Raw genomic sequence first — 21,146 nt, 5'->3', positions numbered from 1 at the left:
GGCATCCTCTACGCCACGTCCTGGTTTGTAAGCAAATTGATGACTATCACTCAATGGCATAACTGGTTCCTAATTTTAACAAGAACAAGTTTCATGACTATTGAAGTCAGTACAACAGGTCTGAGATCGTTCATAGATTCAAGTTTTTCTTTTTTTTTTTTTTTTTTTGGAACAGGAATAATTTTTGAAGTTTTCCAAATTTCAGGGATCGAAACGCATTGGAGGGACCAGTTAAAAATATGTGTATAAATGGGGGAAAGCTGATGGGCACATTCTTTTAATAATTTTCCTTGCAATACATCCGGCCCAGCAGCCTTCCTCTCGTTTAGTTTCGAAAATACGAATCTCGTTTCTTCTTCACTGACCTCAATAGTCATTTCATCTTCCAAAGCCCTGTCTAATTTATGTTTTTCATTTTCAATATCAAATATGTTTGCTGTGTGGAAACGTGAATAAAATTTATTGAGAGTTTCAATTTCGATATCTTCTGATATAATCGTGGGCTTTGGATTATAGATAACAGCAGATTTAAGCCCCCGCCAACTGTCCCGTATATCCCCAGAAGAAAAGCATTTTTCAATTTTATTTTTGTACTTGTCTCTACAACTAGATATTACTCTCTTTATCTCTTTTTGTTTTGTTTTCAGATCTTTTTTTGTTTCCACTAGTAAATAGAGTTTTCTTTTGGTTCAATAAAAGTTTTTGATCTTTTGTTATCCAAGACTTGTTGTTAGGATAATATTTTATTTCTTTTTTACAACACACTCGCTGTTCACAGAATTTTAAATACTCATTCACACAGTCATTCAGCTCATCCACACTATCACATGATTCGATAAAAACATTCCAATCAGTGCATTCGAAACAACCACGCAAATCTTCACACACACTTCCGATCTGTACACTTTTCTTTACTGGTTTTACACGTTTAAAAACAGGGCGGTAGGTGGGGAGTAGCAAGAGCATGCAGTGGTCAGATAAACCTAATGGGGCACGGGGTAAACATTTATAACTATTTTTAATGTTACACAGGAATAAATCTAATGTCTTTTTGTCCCTTGTCTCGCAGTCCACGTATTGATGAAGTCCCGGGAGAGTGAAATCGTTACATTGGTTAAAATCGCCAGTGACCATCAATACGGCATCGGGTGACTTAATTTGAATGTCCTGGATTTCTTTCCTCAAAATATTTTTCGCTGTGGTGTTGTCTGATGATGGTGGAATGTAGACGTTGATGATGATGACATGAGTATATTCCCGGGGTAGATAATATGGTCGTGACGAAACAGTAATAAATTCAATAAAATCGTCACAATACATTTTCTTTATCTGACAGTTATTGGGGTGGCACCATTTGTTGTTAATATATGTGCACACCCCACCCCCAGTTCGTTTATTTACATTAGTCCGATCTCCTCGAAATAGTGAATATAGATAGTATGCAGATGACGTCACTCAGGCCTTTGTTATTGTTTTTGCCATCCGCGTTTGTGAGTTGTTCTCACTAAACTGTATTAACCAGACTATAAAAGTTCATGGTTACACAGAGTTTGTGTGTTGATCCGTTATACTTCCGGATGGCAATGTTGTGAACTCCTTGGCCAAGCGCATTCTATCTATTGTTCAATATCAAAACATGATGATGGTATGTGAGGAGAGAGCCAAGTCTCTGTTAACGCTATTATGGAGGCTTGACGATAGTCACGATTGTAACGAGACAGTGAAAACAGTTCGTCAATTTTATTCTTCAGTGATCTTACATTACCTGTCACTACACAGGGTAAAAATGGACGAAAAGGCCGTCTGTTGAATTTTGTTTTTATTCCTCCCTTTCTCCCCCTCTTTCTTACTTTGAGGGAACACAACATTCTATTCAAAGTGGGAGTTAAAAGAACCAAAACACGTTTACAATTAATAAATAGGCTACCTTGAATTCCATTGTGTCGTGGATTCATTGATTTACACCACTTATACACATTACAAAAACAAGACTATCAAAAATTGAAAGTAGAGTGCACACAATGATACAACGTTACAACGACAAATAAAATAGCCGACATAATATTATGTCTAGACAGTCAGACATTGTTCCAGTGCTAGCTTAAATGAGGAAAAAAATGCCAAACAAATTTCTGGAATATTCGGAATGATCCAAGTAGATTCTAAATTTTTAGAGCCATCACATTTTCTAGTAAATGCCCGTAGAAGTGGATAACAATCTTGAATTTCTTATCCCATTTCCATAGTTAGTGTCTATTAATGATGATAATAATAATAATAATAATAATAATAATAATAATAATAATAATAATAATAATAATAATAATGACTTACTTGACTTAGATGCCTTTCGCGTCTCGACCGAAAGATCGGGTCGCCTTGGCTGTTTCCAGTATTTCCTGTGTGAGGTGTCTCCAATATTGCCGGTCCTCTGCTAGGGTTCTCAGATTTTCAAGGTCCCCTGCCGTTATGAGACTAATGCTTTGTCCAAGTGTTGTGAGGTTTTTGTTTAGGATCACGGGGAGTGTTGTGATCGGTCTTCCTCTGAAAAGGTTCCCGTGTTTTTGGAAGTATCCCGACATGGCTTGGTTTGCTGGTATGTTTTTGTCCCTGCGTAGTATGTGACCGAAAAGTTGCCATCGTTGTTGTAAAATGTCAAGGGAGATTGGTCTTTCTTTTGTGATCTTATAGAGTGATTCATTTGAGATCTTTTTGGGGTATTTGATGTCCAGTACCCTTCTTAGCTGTGTGCGATGGAAGGCATCCAGATGTTCTTCTTCGGATTTTGTCAACGCCCAAGTGCCGCAGTTATACAGAAGTACCGGTTTTACAAGAGCATGGTACAGTTTCAGTTTGGTTTTTTCTTTATTTTGTCACCTCTAATCCATACATTGGTGAGTTTACTGAGTGCGGCGTTTGATAGCTGTTTTCTTCTTTGTACATCCTCGGTGTCTCCAATTAGTGAGCCGACTTTCTTTGTTCTTTTCCATTCCTCTTTGTTCCTCGATATTGTTGTAAATTCGGTTTTATTGGCATTGACTTGGAGGTTATATTTCATGAGGGTATTTTGTATGATGTCTATATTTGCTGGTGTTGATCCAATAAAATCGACATCATCTGCATAGGCGATTTCTCTAGGGATTGCGTTCTCAATATGAGTCGTTGGTTTTGGAATGACTTTTCGAACTTCTTTCAGAGCGTGTTCTAAGTATATTGTGAACAGAATCGGGCTCAGACTATCTCCTTGGGGGGTCCCGATGTTACTTTCGAACTGCGTCTGTTTTGTGGCCCCGTATATCCTTGGTTGTATCTTTGTGTTGCTGAGGAGAAATCGGATTATTCGGAGCTCGTCTTCGTCTACTATTTCTGTTAATATCTCCAAAAGTTTTCCTCTGTCGATCGTATCAAAGGCTGCGGACATATCGATTCCGGATATTGTTATGGATATGTTTTCTTTGAGTGCCTTTGCTGCCAACCATTTATGTGTCCATACAACGTCCGATGTGCTTCGGTCTTGGCGAAACCCGCTTTGGCTATGTGATAGATAATTTTCTATTTTCGGTCTAATTCTGTTGAGGACAATAGTTGACAGTGTTTTCTTATGGTATTCAGTAATGTTATTGGGCGCAGGTTGTTTACGGGTCCTTTCGTTTTTCCTGGTTTTTGTATTGTAATTAGGACACCGCTGTTTATGTCCCAGTTTTTGTGTGTTGAGAATGTTTTGTTCATTATGTTTGCAATGCTCAGATCCAGGGAGAGGGTACCGCATTTCAGCAATTCAGCGGGAATTTCATCTTCGCCTGGGGATCTGTTATTGTTTAGGCACTTTATGCTATTTCTAACTTCAGTTGTTGTGATGCGGTTGATTAGGTCTCTAGGGTTTCCTGAGAAGGGCGATATTTGTGAGACTTGTTTGTGAAATTTCTGCTGGAAGTGGTCAGTTACAATGTCAAGGATATCGTTGGGATTTGTTGTCTGTTTGCCAAATTTATCCTGTAGTTTTGGGTTCTCGAATGGTTTTCGGTTCAGAGATTTCGTCGCTTTGAACATAGACGATGCGTTATTTTTGGACTTTTCTATGTCTTCCACTTTTTTGTCTAATTCCTCGTTTCTGTGTTTTATTGTAAGTGATCGAATTGAATGCAGTATTTTGTTTCGTTCCGTTTTCAGGTTTATTATTTCTTCCGAGTCTTTCGTGTTTTGTATCCTGATCCTAAGTTCTTTTTGTTGCCGCGATAGATCGTTAATAGCGATGTTAGGCGTTCGATTTGGTTTGTTCTTAGTTGTATTAATAGAGCCTGCACTTTCTTCCCCCGCATATTTCATTGCCGCTTGCGTCTCTTTCCATTCATTGTTTGGATTACTGTTTTGCTTTATTTTCCATAGACTTGAGTTAAGTTCATATTGGTAATGAATGCGACATTCTCGCTCATTTACTATTTTTGCCGTGTTTATTTTGACTGCCGTTTTACCTTTCTGTCTTTGTTGTCTGTACACATTTATGTTGAAATTCGTTTTTACAAGTTTGTGATCGGATGTTAGCAGTGTACCACCGTATGATCGCGAGTTGGTTGAGTAGTGTTTATGGCGGTGTCGACATATGATATAGTCTATTTGGTTGTGTATTGTTATCATTTTGTCTTGGGTTTGGTCTTTCCTTTGTCCTACCCATGTTGTCTGGTGTCTTGATGGGTGGTTGAAAGCACTGTTTGTTATGAAAAGTTTTCTCTGTTCACAGAACTGGACTAATTTTTCTCCGTTATCGTTACGTTTTCCTTTTGAGTATGATCCTAAACATAGTGTGTCACTGTCGAGACGTTTTCCTACTTTGGCATTAAAATCTCCAGCAATTATTAATATTGATTTGTTTCCTATTTTGTTCAGTGTATCGTCTAGGTCTTTGTAAAATTTATCAGTTTCCTCTGGGTATTGTTTTGCGCGTTGACTTGTTGGTGCGTAAACATTTACGATTGAGATAGTGAACGTCTTCTTACCGTGATCGTCTTTGTTACCGTTATTCTGGTTCCTTGAATTGATCTTACACTTAAGCTCAAGAACACATATTCTGTCCGAAACATTCCATTCGTCACTAGTCAAATCCCTGCAGTTTTTATTTATGAGAAATCCACATCCATAGTGAGGTGAACTGGAAGCAAAGCACAGCAGTCTGTGACCATTTATTGTTTGGTCGACGCCATCTTGGATCTTCGTCTCTTGTAAACACAACACATCGATTTTATAACTTTCTAAATCTTGACACAGTTGTTCCTTTCGAATGTTACTTTTAATAGATCTTAAGTTAAAAGTTCCAATATTAAGATTAGTCCACATCAGGTAAAAATTAAAGATTCCACACAGTGAATAAATGGAAACATAAGACTATCCACTGAGCCGAAGCTCAATGTCAACAGGTGTCAGCCATGTTGTCCGGAATAATAATAATAATAATAATAATAATAATAATAATAATAATAATAATAATAATAATAATAATAATAATAATAATAATAATAATAATAATAATAATAATAATGTACTTTATTCATCCAAAAGCAAATTTTTGCTCAGACGTATTAAATGCCGACAACGATGCATACATAAACATAATAATATACGTAAATATAATGTGGTAAAGTAAAATTTGGTAATAGGTAAAGTGTAATAATATTGTAAGCTGTAAGAATAATTACATAGTATAAATTTCAAGGGACATACAGATTATATAATTGTAAATATATAGATATCTAGAAAAGATTGATGTCAACGTATAAGATTAGTAAAAAGCTAAGAATTAGTTTAAGTATAATACTGTTGTAAATTGACTGAGAAAAATTACATAGTATAAATTACATGGCACATAATGTAAAATATATAGGTATATTGAAAAGTTGTAGTTAACGATTTTATAAATTGATGTTAAAAATTGTGGATAAGGAGTAATTTTAAAGAAAAAGGATTCAAAGTTAAAACAGACGTAGACCAAAATTTATAAATTATTTTCCTTATTAAAAATTCTTCAACTGTAAGGTAAAAAGGATCTGAGGTGTCTTTCACTTTTTGTTTGTATAGACAACAATCGGTCACTTCTGTTCGACTTAGTGATCTGAAGATTTAAAGGATGTGTTGGATTATCTAAAATATTTCCAATTTTTCTTAGGCAGTATTCAGTATATAAATCATTAAAAGACATGGATCCTGTGGTAAGTTTGTTAGTTCTTTTAATAATCCTGTCAAAGTTAGCTTTTGCTGAGCAAGACAATTCCCCCCCCCCCCCCCCCAGGCAGTAATACAAAAGACCAAAACACTTTCTATTACAAATCTATAAAATAGCGTATGTTGAGTTGGGACAATTTCCGTAAAAAGTACATTCTTTGATTAATTTTACTATTGATTCTAACTGGTATGTACGTCCCATCGTAATTTGTTGTCTATGGTGACTCCTAGGTAGATATTTAGTATTCTACTACCTGCTCTACTTTTTCCTTTTTTTAATAGCGATATGCACTTTTGTATTCTTATCTTTTCTAAAGTCTATAATTAATTCTTTGGTCTTACTAACATTCAATTCAAGGTGGTTATTGTCGCACCAGGAAACAAATTTATTTATTTCTTCCTTATAATTTATTTCGTCATTATTAGTAATTAGTCCTTGTAGAGTAGCAACTTTTAAAAGGGGTATGTTTAAATCTGCGCTTTTACAGTCGTTTGTATAAAGTATAAAGAGCATGGGAGAGATTACACAGCCCTGCGGAGCACCAATATATATAGATATGTTGTTGGAGACATCTCCGCTTACTTATTGTATTATATTTGTAAGGAAGTCTAGCACCCAGGAGATGATATATAGGACTTTATTGTTTTGTTTTGTTTAATGACCACTTTTAAAAATTAGCATTAAAAGTACCAAATTGGCATCCGTCTATGACGTTTCGTAGGGGATTTCCTACCTAATCATCCCTACCTATAGATAAATTGAATTCATTGAAAAAAGAAGCATTATTACAAACTATTTGTTATGAAATATCTTAGAAAAAAACTTTGAGAGGGGAAATAATGTAATTCTTTCACAGGTTTGGATTTTGTTAAATTCGTATTTTATCGCCGAATAACTCACTCGCAAGCTCGTAAGTTATTTGACGCGATAAAAATAACTCATTCAATAAATCCAAACCCATGATGCCGATAATGACACTTACACTTACACGGCCTTAATTACTCATTGAAAGTGGCCAAAATACCATTAGACAATATGGCTGTACAATGACATACGAGACTGATAGCGGTCTCTGTAATCTAGCGATCCAGCCATGCACACCCTCCCCCCCCCCCCCCCCCCCCCCCCCCCCTCTCTCTCTCTCTCCTCTCCTCTCTCTCTCTTCTCTCTCTCTCTCTCTCTTCTTCTCTCTCCTCTCTCTCCCTCTCTCTCTCTCTCTCTCTCTCTCTCTCTCTCTCTCTCCCTCTCTCTTCTGTAAGTATTCTGAAGCCATCATATTTATTTTATTATATCATATCATATAATATCATATCATATCATATAAGCATGCGCAAAACCATTTTGACTTTCTCTCTGTAAAATGACGTCCAATCAAGGGACGCTACTCTTCCGCTAATCTCATTCCCGATAAAGTTATGATAGATCTGCCGCACTCTGGATAAAAAAAAAAAAACATTAAAAAAAAATAATTAAAATCAGCTTTTATATAGAGCAATATCCACTAAATGTGCTCAAAGCGCTTCACAACTGGTCCCTGGCCAACAGCAACATTTAACATTTAGGACGGGACATGACGCCTGTTAGGCGATGTTACAACTTTTTTCGAACAGAGACAACGCTATAAACGAACAGGTACTCATTTTACACCTGGGTACGGTGAAAGAATGTGAGTAAAGAGTCTTTCCAAGGACTCAACTATGCGCCGAGCGAGGCTCGAACCCAGGACCTTCCGATCCGAAAGCGAGTGTTATACCACTAGACCACATAGCCCAGATAAAAAAATAACATATATTTAAAAATTTGGCCAGAAAACTCGTCCTTCAAATATCGTTCGTTTTAAAGGACTCTCATCTTGGCAAAAACTCTCAACCCGGGACTTCGGCGAAGTACCAGGTTTGGCCGGTCAACATCCACCAGTCAGATTTAACGTACCAACACACAAAACTATGTGTAACATTTAACGTTAATAGATAGATAATGTTGACGTCACTCAGGTCTTTGTATTGTTTTTTGGGTTTTTATTTTTTTGCCATCCATGTTAATGAGTAAATCTGACTAAGCTGTAAAGATACAATGCGCTTGGCTAAGAAGCTCACAGCATTGCCATCCAGAAGTATAACGGACCAACACGCAAAACTATATGTAACCATGAACGTTTATAGTCTGGCAAATACAGTTTAGTGAGAATTACTCATTTACGCGGATGGCAAAAAGCAATAACAAAGACCGGAGTGATGTCAACTTCATACTATCTATAAAACAGACTATGAAAAATCATGGTTACACATAGATTTGTGTGTGTTGGTCCGTTATACTTCCGGACGGCAATGTTGTGAGTTTCTTAGCCAAGCACACACTATCAATAGTATGAGTGATATAATTTAGTGAGATCTACTCATAAAAATGCCTGGCTAAAAGCAATAACAAAGAGCTGAATGGCATCAATTTCATTCCTTTTGAATGTACCAATATACCGCAATGCGAGAGGAATGCTCTTTTATTAACTCGGTGTCAAAACCACCAATCTTCAACCTTTGGTAGGTAGGGATGGTATCCCAATCCTTAGGAAATTTTCCGAGAAAATTGCAGTCAGACGCTTCACAATTCATAGAATCATACCACCATCCAGACCCGATCCTAGAAGCGCAATTCTCACCATCCACGTCACTATCTTTCGTGATAAATGGCTTATTCTGTAAAATAGTGAGGCATTCTTCGTGCTTCGTCATAAGAGGATAATCTTCAACGGATCTACTTTGCTCTACACTGGAGTTAAATGAAAATGAAAATTTTTGAGATTCGTTATGAACACTAAAGTTTTTATAAACACGGTACCTGGTTCCGATAGTTATTGCGGTCGTAAGAACCTGATAACCTGCAGCCGAAAGAGCCTGCCAATTTTCAAGGCCTATCCAGAAATTGTTTGAGTCTAAATAAAATCCTTTCTTATATTCTTCCCAAGATCGGTTGAAATTTAGATCTCCACTATTTTGAAAAACCCTTATCACGCCCCATGTTTTCGATGATATATAACAATACACTAGAGGAGGTTGGATGAGTTGTTGTTGAGTCTGATTTAAGTCCAAGTAGGATCTGCGTGATGAGTATCCGTGTCTTTCCAAATCGAGACATTGAGAGGGAAGATCTAGACAACTCTCTCCTACCCATCCATGGACACAGGAACACGACACTATTTCTGGATTCCACTCACCACCATGAGCACATCTTTTAGACTTATATTTGTGATGCTTCTCCTTCTTTGAACACCCAGAAACGTTGTCGCACTTGTAGTGATGATAACATTGTCCTTTGTCGGTCATACTTATCCCGACGCATTTCTGGTCTTGGCTACAATGGAATACACATTCGTTTGACGTGCTGACGTCGGATACTAAAATAGAACAATTGTTTTTAAGTTTTACTTGAAAATCACATAAAACACCATTGTAGAATCGATCCTCGCTCACACCAAAGGAAATATGAAAAAATGTGAACGTTATCAGATACAGCAACATTTTGAAATGAAATAACACGGATCGTTCTAAAGTCCTGATAATAATACTAACATGTACAAGAGACTAAAAATGCTTGGTTCTGTAAAACTGTTGATTCTGTCGAGCTAGTGTTCTCCAAAATGCGACTTGTCGAACTCGCGCATACACTTTTTATATTAAAAAGGGTTGTGGCAACTATGTAGACAATAAACGGTAACTTGGCAACGGCTCAATTTTACATAGTTCTTTCATAGTGTTTTTCAAAGGACACAAAAACAAAGAATTATAAGAGAAGCTTTTAATTATGAATGATGCCTATTCAAAGCTTGTTTTATTAATTGACATGATGGAACAATACAAGAAGTTTCTTTCAGGGGGGGGGGGGGGGGGGGGGGGGGGTCTGAAATGCCAAGATGTAAAGGCAACCTAGAATTCACAAAAAGTATGTTGAAGGATTCTTGGACCAAAAACAAACAAAAAAAAAACCCAAAAAATATTTTAATAATAACAATAACAATAATAATAATAATAATAATAATAATAATAATAATAATAATAATAATAATAATAATAATAATAATAATAATAATAATAATAATAATAATAATAATAATAATAATAATAGTAATAATAATCCTTTTAAAAATCTAAAACAAAAAAAACCCAAAGAACCCCACCAATGATAAATACAAAAAATAAAAACGACAACAACAAATAAATAAATAAATAGATAAATAAATAAAACGAAAAATAATGGCATGAGTAAAAAAAATTGGTAAATCTCACTTCGGTAACCATTACGCGACTGAAATGATCCATATTATTAGCTATTTTATCTACTTGTAGATAGATCCTTCCTTGCAGTTGTAGATTTCAACGAGTGATCACATTTGCCCAAACTATCATTATCTTATAAGATTATGCAGATTTATAAACAGTGCTTGATAAATAATAGCACTCAGTATTTTGTCCTCTTCTGACGCTCTTCAACTAGATAGACCCTATTATTCATATTTGAACATTATTAGCCTAAATCTACATAGACTAGATACGTCTACTTGATTCTTTAAAAAGTGCTACACATGATAACACTCCAAAGATACGATTTGTCTTGTTTGGTCCCTCCCCCCCCCCACCCCCACCCCCCCACACACACCTATTTTATCTATAGATAGTTCGAAGATGACGTCACTCAGGTCTTTGTTGTTGTTTTTTGCCATCCGCGTTTATGAGTAATGCTCACTGAACTGTTTTAACCCGACTTTAAACGTTCATGGATACACACAGTTTTGTGTGTTGGTCCGTTTTACTTCCGGATGGCAATGTTGTGAGCTTCTTAGCCAAGCGCATACTTTCTATAAAGAGCTGAATATTTTGTAATTGTATCATATTCAAAAACTCGTGCTGATTCCGAGACGACATGCTATGTCGACCTCCATGCAAATCTGACAGCTTTAGATCGATAAATGTGATTTATTACCTTTACACACATACTGATAATGTCACTTACACACAGGCTTAAATGACTCATTGGAAGTGGCCAAATACCGTTAAACAATATGGCTGTGAATCGACAAAACACTTTTTATATAATTTGTCTATAAAAATTACTTCAATGAATAAGAATGGCCCTCTCTTACTTACTCACTTACTTACAACCCTTTAAATCAAGATTGAGTTTTTATATAGGGCAATATCTACTAAACGTGCTCAAAGCGCTTTACAAAGGGCCCCTGGTCAACAACACATTTAACATTTAGGACGAGACATGACGCATGTTAGGCGATATACATTTTTTTTTCGAACAGACACAAAGCTGTTAACGGTCAGGTACTCATTTTACACACGAGTACTGTGAGAGAATATGAGTAAAGAGCCTTTTCCAAAGACTCAACTATGCGCCGATCTGAAAGCAAGTGGACATACCACAAAACCACATAGCCACACATGTTGGGCAGCAACGAAGGACCTCCATCTTTCCTCTGTACTTTGTCATCATCTTCAGATAGCTCCATGTCTCCCCCCCCTCTCTCTCTCTCTCTCTCTCTCTCTCTCTCTCTCTCTCTCATCTCTCCCTCCACTGTTCCGCTCTTACTTGCTTTATTACTTACAACCCTTTATGCCTGCTGGCATGTAGGACTGCAACTAAGGACCTCCATCTTCCTCTGTACTTGGTCATCATCTTCAGGGAGCTCCGTGTCTGTCCCCCCCCTCTCTCTCTCTCTCTCTCTCTCTCTCTCTCTCTCTCTCTCTCTCTCTCTCTTTCTCTCTCATCTCTCCTTCCACTGTTCCGACCCGCTCTTACTTGCTTTATTACTTACAACCCTTTATGCCTGCTGGCATGTAGGACTGCAACTAAGGACCTCCATCTTCCTCTGTACTTGGTCATCATCTTCAGGGAGCTCCGTGTCTGCCCCCCCCCCCTTTCTCTCTTTCTCTCTCTCTCTCTCTCTCTCTCTCTCTCTCTCTCTCTTTCTCTCTCATCTCTCCTTCCACTGTTCCACCAGAATGACCCGCTCTTACTTGCTTTATTACTTACAACCCTTTATGCCTGCTGGCATGTGGGACTGCAACTAAGGACCTCCATCTTCCTCTGTACTTGGTCATCATCTTCAGGGAGCTCCGTGTCTGCCCCCCCCCCTCTCTCTCTCTCTCTCTCTCTCTCTCTCTCTCTCTCTCTCTCTCTTTCTCTCTCACCTCTCCTTCCACTGTTCCACCAGAATGACCCGCTCTTTCTTGCTTTATTACTTACAACCCTTTATGCCTGCCTTGGCATGTTGGGCAACAACTAAGGACCTCCATCTTCCTCTGTACTTTGTCATCATCTTCAGGGAGCTCCGTGTCTGTCCCTCTCTCTCTCTCTCTCTCTCTCTCTCTCTCTCTCTCTCTCTCTCTCTCTCTAACTCTCTCTCTCTCTCTCTCTCTCTCTCTCTCTCTCTCTCTCTCTCTCTCTCTCTCTCTCATCTCTCCTTCCACTGTTCCACCAGACTGACCCTCTCAGCTTGTAAATAATTTGTAAACCTAAAACTTTAAAAGCTTCTGCAGTTGTCCAAAAAGACATTCTAGTCCTCACTGCTAGCAAATCAAACAGTTTCAGATCGATAGAAATGTGATTTATTACCTTTACGCACATTCTGATAGTGACACTTGTAAGTGTCTAATGGTATTTGTCCACTTTAAACAAGTCATTTAAGCCGTGTGTACACGGCTTAAATGACTCGTTTAAAGTGGACAAATACCATTAGACAATGGACAATGAATATGAGTGTAAATAAACAAATCACTTTTTAAAATATTATATTTTGGCCAGAAAATTGTTTACTTTGATAAATTAATTATGTCAATGAATTAGGATGAATCTCGGCTTGAGACTCAAACCTGAGACTTCGATACAACTACTGTGTTGCAAAAAGACGGGGTGGTCTAGGTCAGAGCAGCCAACTGTCACGAACCATTCGTAGAATCACGACATTTTGGCTCCAATTTCACAACGTCATGAGATAATCTTTAAGTCATTAAAACTTATTGAAAATGAAAGTTTATGCCAGACTACATAATTTTAGGGATTTTGAAGTGTTATTTAATTATTTTTAAAGTAAGTTATAGCGACTACATTTTTTTTCTCATAAAAATTTCGATTTTTTAAGTTTTCAAAAAGGCACGTCTGGTCTAAGTCCAAGCTAATCAAGCATTTATCGAGCAAAAAAATTACACACGAGGCTTGAATGACTCAATAAAAGTGGCCAGATACAATTAGACAACATGGCTTTAAAATAACCCCCGAAAAGTCATTAAAAATAATTTTGGCCAGGAATTATTGACCTCAAATGTCAAGAAATCAGAATGAACTTTTCAGCTTGTCCCAAATTCATAAACCTGAGACCTCAAAAGTTACGACAGTCTTCCAAAAAAGACGTGAAAGTCTAGGTGCCAGCACATCAAACAGCTTTTAGACGAAGGTAATTTTGATTTGTTCGACAAATGGATGATGCCAAGTCTGCAAAGATAGATCATCATCAAGCCCTACTGCAACCTCCTCGTGGTGTCGAACGGTAACAGGTCAAGCTGGCCAACTGCAGAGGGCGACAAGAATAGGCAATGGCAAACCATTCTTGTAACTTTGCCGAGTTAACTGCATGAATAAGTCCAAAAAGTTAAACGGTGACAGCGTAAAGGGGAGCATGTTTTCACGGAAGACTGCTGCCTCGCTCGGTTGGGAGCGTGATGTTCGTCAGGTCACACCGAACCGTCAGCCAGTTACTAGGCGAAATAAATTTAACAAATGTGACAAAACCAAAATTGGGACATGGAATGTCAGGACCTGTGCCCAAAAAGGAAAACTAAACAACATTCTGAAAGAAATGAAACGGCTCCAAATAAATATTCTTGGCCTGGCAGAGATGAGATGGAAAGAGCAGGGAACCATGTCAAAACAAGAAAACAACATGACATATAAGATCATATGGAGTGGTGGAACCTCTTTCCAAAAAGGAGTAGGGATGATCTTAGACCAAAAATCAACCAAATTTTACAAAGGGCACGTAGCAATCTCAGACAGAGTTTTGCTGGTTAAGCTAAGAGGACCTGTAGTTGACACCAATATTATTCAAGTTTATGCACCAACAGAAGAGGCGACAGATGCAGATATGACAGAGTTTTACCATTCACTAGACAAAGCAAAACGAATGTGTAAATCACAAGAAGTCCTTATGGTAATGGGGGACCTAAATGCTAAGATTGGCAGAGGCAGAGATGGTGACATAATCGGACCACATGGACTCGGAGACAGAAATGAACGAGGAAACATCTGGGCAGATTGGTGTAGAACAAATAAATTAATGATTTCAAACACCTGGTTTCAACAACACCCAAGAAGAACCTGGACATGGCAATCACCAGGGGACAGAGCAAGGAACCAGATAGACTTTATAGCAGTATCATCAAGATTCAGAAATGGCATATTAAATTGCAAAACCTACCCAGGCGCCGATGTAGACAGTGACCATGTCCCAGTTGTTTGTACAGTAAGGATAAAGTTTAAAGCTATTCAGAGAACAGCTGGTAGAATAAAGAGGGATTACAGGTTATGCAAAGACAATGGCATACAAACAAAAATGAGAGAAGAATTTGAAAATGCACTCATGATACAAAGCCAAAGTGAACCTGATAATGAAAAATGTGAAAAACAATTTGATATATTCCAAAAGTGTGTCAAAGCAACTGCAGAAAAGCATTTACCAATAGCTCAAATAAACAGCAAAAAGGAATGGATGACAAATGAAATTCTAAACCTATTTGAAGAAAGACGAAAATGCAACAGAGGGTCTGCAGAATACCAAACATTGAACAACCACATTAAATCCAAATGCATCGAGGCACACGAGAACTATCTAGACTGGAAATGCTGCGAAATCGAAAGAGAATACAAACCCAACCCCCAACAAGCTCACCAAAGAATAAAAGAACTATCAGGGAAAAGGAAAAGCAAAGCAGCAGGAAGTTGTATCCAAAACAAACAAGGGGAACTGCTATTTGAAGAACAACATATAGAAAGCCGATGGGTAGAATACATAGGCGAACTGTACAATGATCCAAATAGAAATGAACCACCACTGAAATTCAAAGAACCATTAAGCGGACCAAACATCACCAAAAGTGAAATTGAACATGCCATGGAACGAATGAGGGATGGTAAAGCAACAGGCCCTGATGAAATATCTGTAGAGGTATTAAAAAGCCTAGGAGATCTAGCAATTGATGAACTTCACATATTATTCAACAATATATACAATACTGGGAAAATTCCAGAAGATCTCTGTAACTCTATTTTCATAGCAATACCAAAGAAAGCAGGTGCAGTCAGATGCGAAAATTTTAGAACTATAAGTTTAATAAGCCACATCAACAAAATACTGTTGCGTATAATTATCAACAGGCTAAGGAATAAGATTAACCCCGAAATCGCAGAAGAACAATATGGATTCCAACCTGACAGAGGGACAAGGAACGCAATATACCTCCTCCGTGTTTTAAGTGAAAGAGCTATACAGGTTCAGACCCCACTATACCTCTGTTTTGTCGACTACAAAAAAGCTTTTGATAGAGTACGCCACGAAGAAATACTAAAACAACTGCACTCCATTGGCGCTGATGAGAAAGACCTCAGACTCATGCAAACATTATACTACACCCAGCAGGCATCTATCAAAATCGGAAACTCTACAGGAAATTCCATTCCTATTAAGAAAGGAGTCCGTCAAGGGTGTGTTGCCTCACCAGATCTGTTTAATCTATACCAAGAAACAATCATGAGGGGCATAAATAATATGGAGGGAATAAAAGTGGAGGTCACAACATAAATAATATAAGATACGCAGACGATACGGTACTCATTGCAACATCAGAAATCCAACTTCAAAAGATTGTTGACAAAGTGGTAGTAGATAGTGAAGCCAAGGGAATGGAAGTGAATATCACCAAAACGGAATGCATGGTAATACAGAAAAACCCCGAAAACAACAACACCTGCAATATAACGATTCACGGCGAGCAACTTACCAACGTAGAAAGTTTTAAATACCTAGGTTCAATAGTGACAACAGATGGAAGATGTAACCGAGACATACGAGCAAGAATAACTCAAGCCAAACAGGCCTTCATGGACCTGGGAAACATTTTGAAAAACAAACAGATGTCGTTCGGGATTAGATTCCGAGTCTTGAAGTGCTACGTGTGGCCAATCTTGTTATACGGATGCGAAAGCTGGACTACAAATGCAGAAACACAAAAGAACATTGAAGCTTTTGAAATGTGGTGCTTGAGAAGGATGCAGAGAATATCGTATACTGCACACAAAACGAACGAAGAAGTGCTAAAACAAACATACCAACAAAGGAAACTAATGCCCTTAATAGTGGATCGACAACTATCCTTTTTCGGACACATAGTAAGGAAAGATAAGAATGAATACCTGGCAAGTTGTGGAAAAATACCTGGTAAACGCGCCCGGGGGAGACAAAGAAAAACACTCATAGACCAACTGAAGGGCTTCACCAGCCTAACAATCCAAGAGCTGTTTGAAAAGGCAAGAGACAGGGAGGAATGGAGAGAGATAATTCATGCAGTATCCGAAGCCTGGACCAGGCATGGAACCTAGAAGAAGAAGAAGAATTTTGATTTGTTACCTTTACATCCAAGGCTTTAACTAACTCATTGAAACTCATTGAAAATACCATTAGACAATTAACATGACCGTGCTTTAACTAACTCATTAAAACTCATTGAAAATACCATTAGACAATTAACATGACCGTACACTGACCAAAAAGAGAGAGAAAAAAAAAACTTATAATTTTGGCCTGAAACTGTTGGGGGGGGGGGGGGGGGGGGGGAGGGGGTGGGGGTGGGGGGGGTGGGGGGGGGGGGGGGGGTTGGAGGTGGAGGTAGGGGGGTTACTACAAATGTCATTGAAGTAAAATGATTCTCCGCTTGTGAGAACTTTGAATGTAACTAAATACTGTCTTCCAAAAAAGATCTGACACGTCTACGCACATGCAAATCAATTATAGAGAATGTGATTCATTACCTTTACAGATCTACTGGTAATGGATCTTACACACAGCTAAATGACTCAATGAAAATGGCGAAATTGTGCCCGAGATAAGTTGTGTAGTCTTTTAAAACCTTGAAGCCGGAGTCTATCCGGTTTCAGTAGCGTCAACTGGAAACAGCAGCAATTTATTATTATATTAGTAAAATACTTTCATCCAGATCGAGCAGACCGAGTTGTGTACGTTTGTTTGGGAGTGTTCATACATGTCTAAAAGTGTGTGTGTGTGTGTGTGTGTGTGTGAGAGAGAGAGAGAGAGAGAGAGAGAGAGAGAAAGAGATTGTGTTTGCATCTCTCTCTATCTCTCTCTTTCAATCTCTCTCTCTCTCTCTCTCTCTCTCTATCTCTCTATCTCTCTATCTCTCTATCTTGTGTATGTATGTGTGTGGAAAAGAGAGAGAGAGAGAGAGAGAGAGAGAGAGAGAGAGAGAGAGAGAGAGAGAGAAAGAGATTGTGTTTGCATCTCTCTCTTTCAATCTCTCTCTCTCTATCTATCTCTCTATCTCTCTATCTTGTGTATGTATGTGTGTGGAAGAGAGAGAGAGAGAGAGAGAGAGAGAGAGAGAGAGAGAGAGAGAGGGAAATATATATATATATATATATATATATATATATAGAGAGAGAGAGAGAGAGAGAGAGGGGGGGGGGAGAGAAATGCAAACACAATCTCGTTCTCTTACTCACACACATACACACACACACACACACACACACACACACACACACACAAGATAAATATAGTATACCAGAAGGTCTATGTTTGACAGTAATCTCCCTGTTATCCCCAATTCAAAATTCTAAAGCCTTAGATGTGTGACACAAATGTGAATATTTTTAAGATAATAAAAGATCGATATGTTTGATTTATTACCTTCAAACGCTTACACTGAACCAATGCCAATTCTTAAAAGGTTTTAATCGTTACAACAACAAAAAAAACCCAAAAAAGGCTAAGAGTCACCCCACCTCCACCCGCCCCCAAACCCACTTATCACTTATCACTACCCCACCCACCCTCCTTGTATTGCCACCGCCCTTTTTACCAATGCTTTCATTATCATACATAGTAAGGAGGGTGGGGTTGGGGGTGGGTGATGGCTCTTAGTTTTGACGATTAAGATTCTTAACAGCTGAATTGAAAATCAAACAACACATTGTGAAGATTAGCGATGAACCACATCACTCAAGTTATAACTTAATCGTCTCAATACCCTTTCATTATTGTCAATAAATAATATTATATCTGTTCATTAAAAATTGTATCGTCAAGCCCCTGTCAAAATTTTGCCAACAAGCACGGAATTGGATTCAATAGTCTGATGTCATGTCGCCCAGTAACGGCGGCCATCGTGGTTCTAAACAAAGAAAATCGGTACTTTTTATTCTTCATGCTGGCTAGAACATTTCATGTCTTGTGATCAGAATGTGCAAAAGTCAACACATGATCAGATTTTTCATGTTTTTTTTCCCCTTTGGATATGCTTTTATGCTCGTCGGAGAAAACTTTCATAAGGGCGTCCGCCATTGTTCCGATAGTTTAGAGCCAGGTACTAAGTTACCGTGCGTCATTACGAGGGAAGTGACGTTGCGACTATTAAAGCGTATTGCTGGTAAATCTAAAAATTGCAAAACTATTTTTAATGATTAATGTAAGAGTAATTTGCAAACCTTTTAGAAAAATTAAGGGTAGTTATGTCACCCGTTGCCCTAAATGATTATTTATAAAATCTGCTCTGGCATAATGATCTGTCCTTTGATGTTGGGAATTGACATCCCTGTTGCCAGATTCATTTGCGCGCACCTACATACTTTATTACGGGATCAATTTTGATCGTTGATGGCTCAAAAAATTCGTCTCGATCTATGTTGATGTATACAATACAGTAGTATAATGATTAAAATAGGTGAGTGCCTGTTCGTAATAGCCTTTATTTTCCCGCAAAAATGTTGGTTCTTTATCACTTGTGAATGAATAATTTAGATATCCCTGTAGAAGTGGCGTAATAAGAATCTTGCTTAGGCATGTATTTATTGGTTCTCAGTGAAGATCAATACAATTCTATTTACTGTCAAAATGACGCAATGTCGCTACTCATTAACCATGACATAATCAAGCCATTCAAATTAATTCCAATAGCTCAATATGCCCATAATGAATTTCGTTCAAATAATCACTCATTAATTTAAGATCGTTGTTCAAATAATCGATTACAAGATACTAAGGGCGTCCTTTTGAGTGTGTCAAAGTTTTGTCAATGCATACATTGTTTATTTTCTTCTTTATGATGGAAAATGTATTATTATCTACGCCAAAACGCGGGCATTCAATCGTAAAAAACAATTGTGGTCTACGAGGACTTTCTATGCCTATCGTTGAATGCTTCGTGAACGGTTTTTTTTTTTAACATGGACTTAACTTAAGCACTTAAGTCGGAGAGTCGAACAGAAATTTTGGATTATCTATCATTAATAGGATTCAATAATCGTAACGTCACTTCCTTCCTAATGACGCATGGTAACTTAGCAACACTGGCTCTAAACTATCGGAACAATGGCGGACGCCTGTATGAAATATTTCTCCGGCGAGCATAAAAGCGTATCCAGAGGAAAAACTCCCCATAAATTTGATCATGCTTTGACTTTTACACATTCTGGTCACAAGACATATGAAAAGTTCTAGCCAGCTTGAAGAAAAAAAAAGTAATGATTTTCTTTGTTTAGAACCAAGAGCCGTTGCCGGGCGGCGTGACATCAGATTACTGAATCCTGTTGTTGTAATGAAAAATATTTTACATTGGCTTAAGAATTATTTCGTTTATAACATTGAAATATTAAGATTCTTCCGTACCTTGAATAAACATATTTTTTAAATTTTGGCCAGAAAACTCGTCCTTCAAAGATATATTGATTAGAACGTCCCTCATTTTATAAAAACTCTCAAACCTGGAATTTCGGATTTAGTCCCAGGTTTGAAATGTGTAAAATAATTTTGGACAGGATGAAAGGTCATTTTAATTGATCGATGCTTTTGAACAACGAGTATTCTGGCCAATTTTTAAATGTCTTATTTCAGGGTACCGTACGTTTGAATTGATAGAACGCCCGTTACTAAGCTTTAACCAATCAGAATAGTTCCTGTCATTTACCCCGTTTCGTCCCCTTGACTATTTATTTCCAATATTATTATGAAAAGACCTGGGATATATCCTTAGTACATGTCAAACGCACAAATAGGTCAGCCCAGTTAGTGAGTATTTCTCACAATATTTTGACACACTGTTAAAGGGTTTGCATCGCAAAACCGGACGACACGATGTATTTTTTTTTTCAATCATCTGTATTAAAATTGTGAGTGATGCTCAGGATCTGTGGGTTGTTTACTCCGGGTGATAGGCAAGCACGGTAGCTATGGGTCTTCGGTTCACGGCCAGCGGTTGATTTCAGGGCCAAAATATACTTTATCTTAAATATTTGAGTAAAAAATATAACAGCTTAAATGTTTATTCGACTAGTTTTAATAGTTCGAAGATGACGTCACTTAGGCCTTTGTTATTGTTTTTGCCATCCGCGTTTGTGAGTTGTTCTCACTAAACTGTATTAACCAGACTATAAAAGTTCATGGTTACACAAAGTTTGTGTGTTGGTCCGTTATACTTCCGGATGGCAATGTTGTGAACTCCTTGGCCAAGCGCATTCTATCTATACGATAACTGACTTAATTTTCAAAAATGTTATGTATGTTGGTTGAAGAACTGAAGGCTATAAGACAATAGTTTAAAAGCATTCCATGTAATTAGCTTGGCAGATAAAGCAACAAGAGGCCACAGAG

General features: G+C 37.7%; 2 protein-coding genes across 2 annotated transcripts in view; one reads left to right on the top strand and one right to left on the bottom strand.

The window, feature by feature from the left end:
* The window catches only part of LOC144973462 (uncharacterized), a 49,416-nt gene that overhangs the window by 16,181 nt on the left and 12,089 nt on the right, over positions 1–21,146 (top strand). The gene's annotated exons all lie outside the window — the stretch shown is intronic.
* Positions 8,662–9,534, bottom strand: LOC144973999 (ficolin-1-like). The gene has a single exon (XM_078916889.1). The coding sequence runs from the start codon at positions 9,532–9,534 to the stop codon at positions 8,662–8,664; it is 873 nt and encodes a 290-aa protein (XP_078773015.1).

The sequence above is a fragment of the Berghia stephanieae genome, chromosome 5 (assembly GCF_034508935.2).
Source record: "Berghia stephanieae isolate SIO BIC M18660-M18661 chromosome 5, UCSD_Bste_1.3, whole genome shotgun sequence".
In the NCBI taxonomy this organism is placed as follows: Eukaryota; Metazoa; Mollusca; class Gastropoda; order Nudibranchia; family Aeolidiidae; genus Berghia; species Berghia stephanieae.
The sequence above is the reverse complement of the archived record's forward strand: the minus strand, read 5'-3'. Positions and strand labels throughout refer to the sequence as shown.

What these genes read in the sequence shown, in the direction of transcription:
- LOC144973999 (XM_078916889.1), bottom strand. Translation starts at nt 9,534, where the DNA reads ATGACCGACAAAGGACAATGTTATCATCACTACAAGTGCGACAACGTT.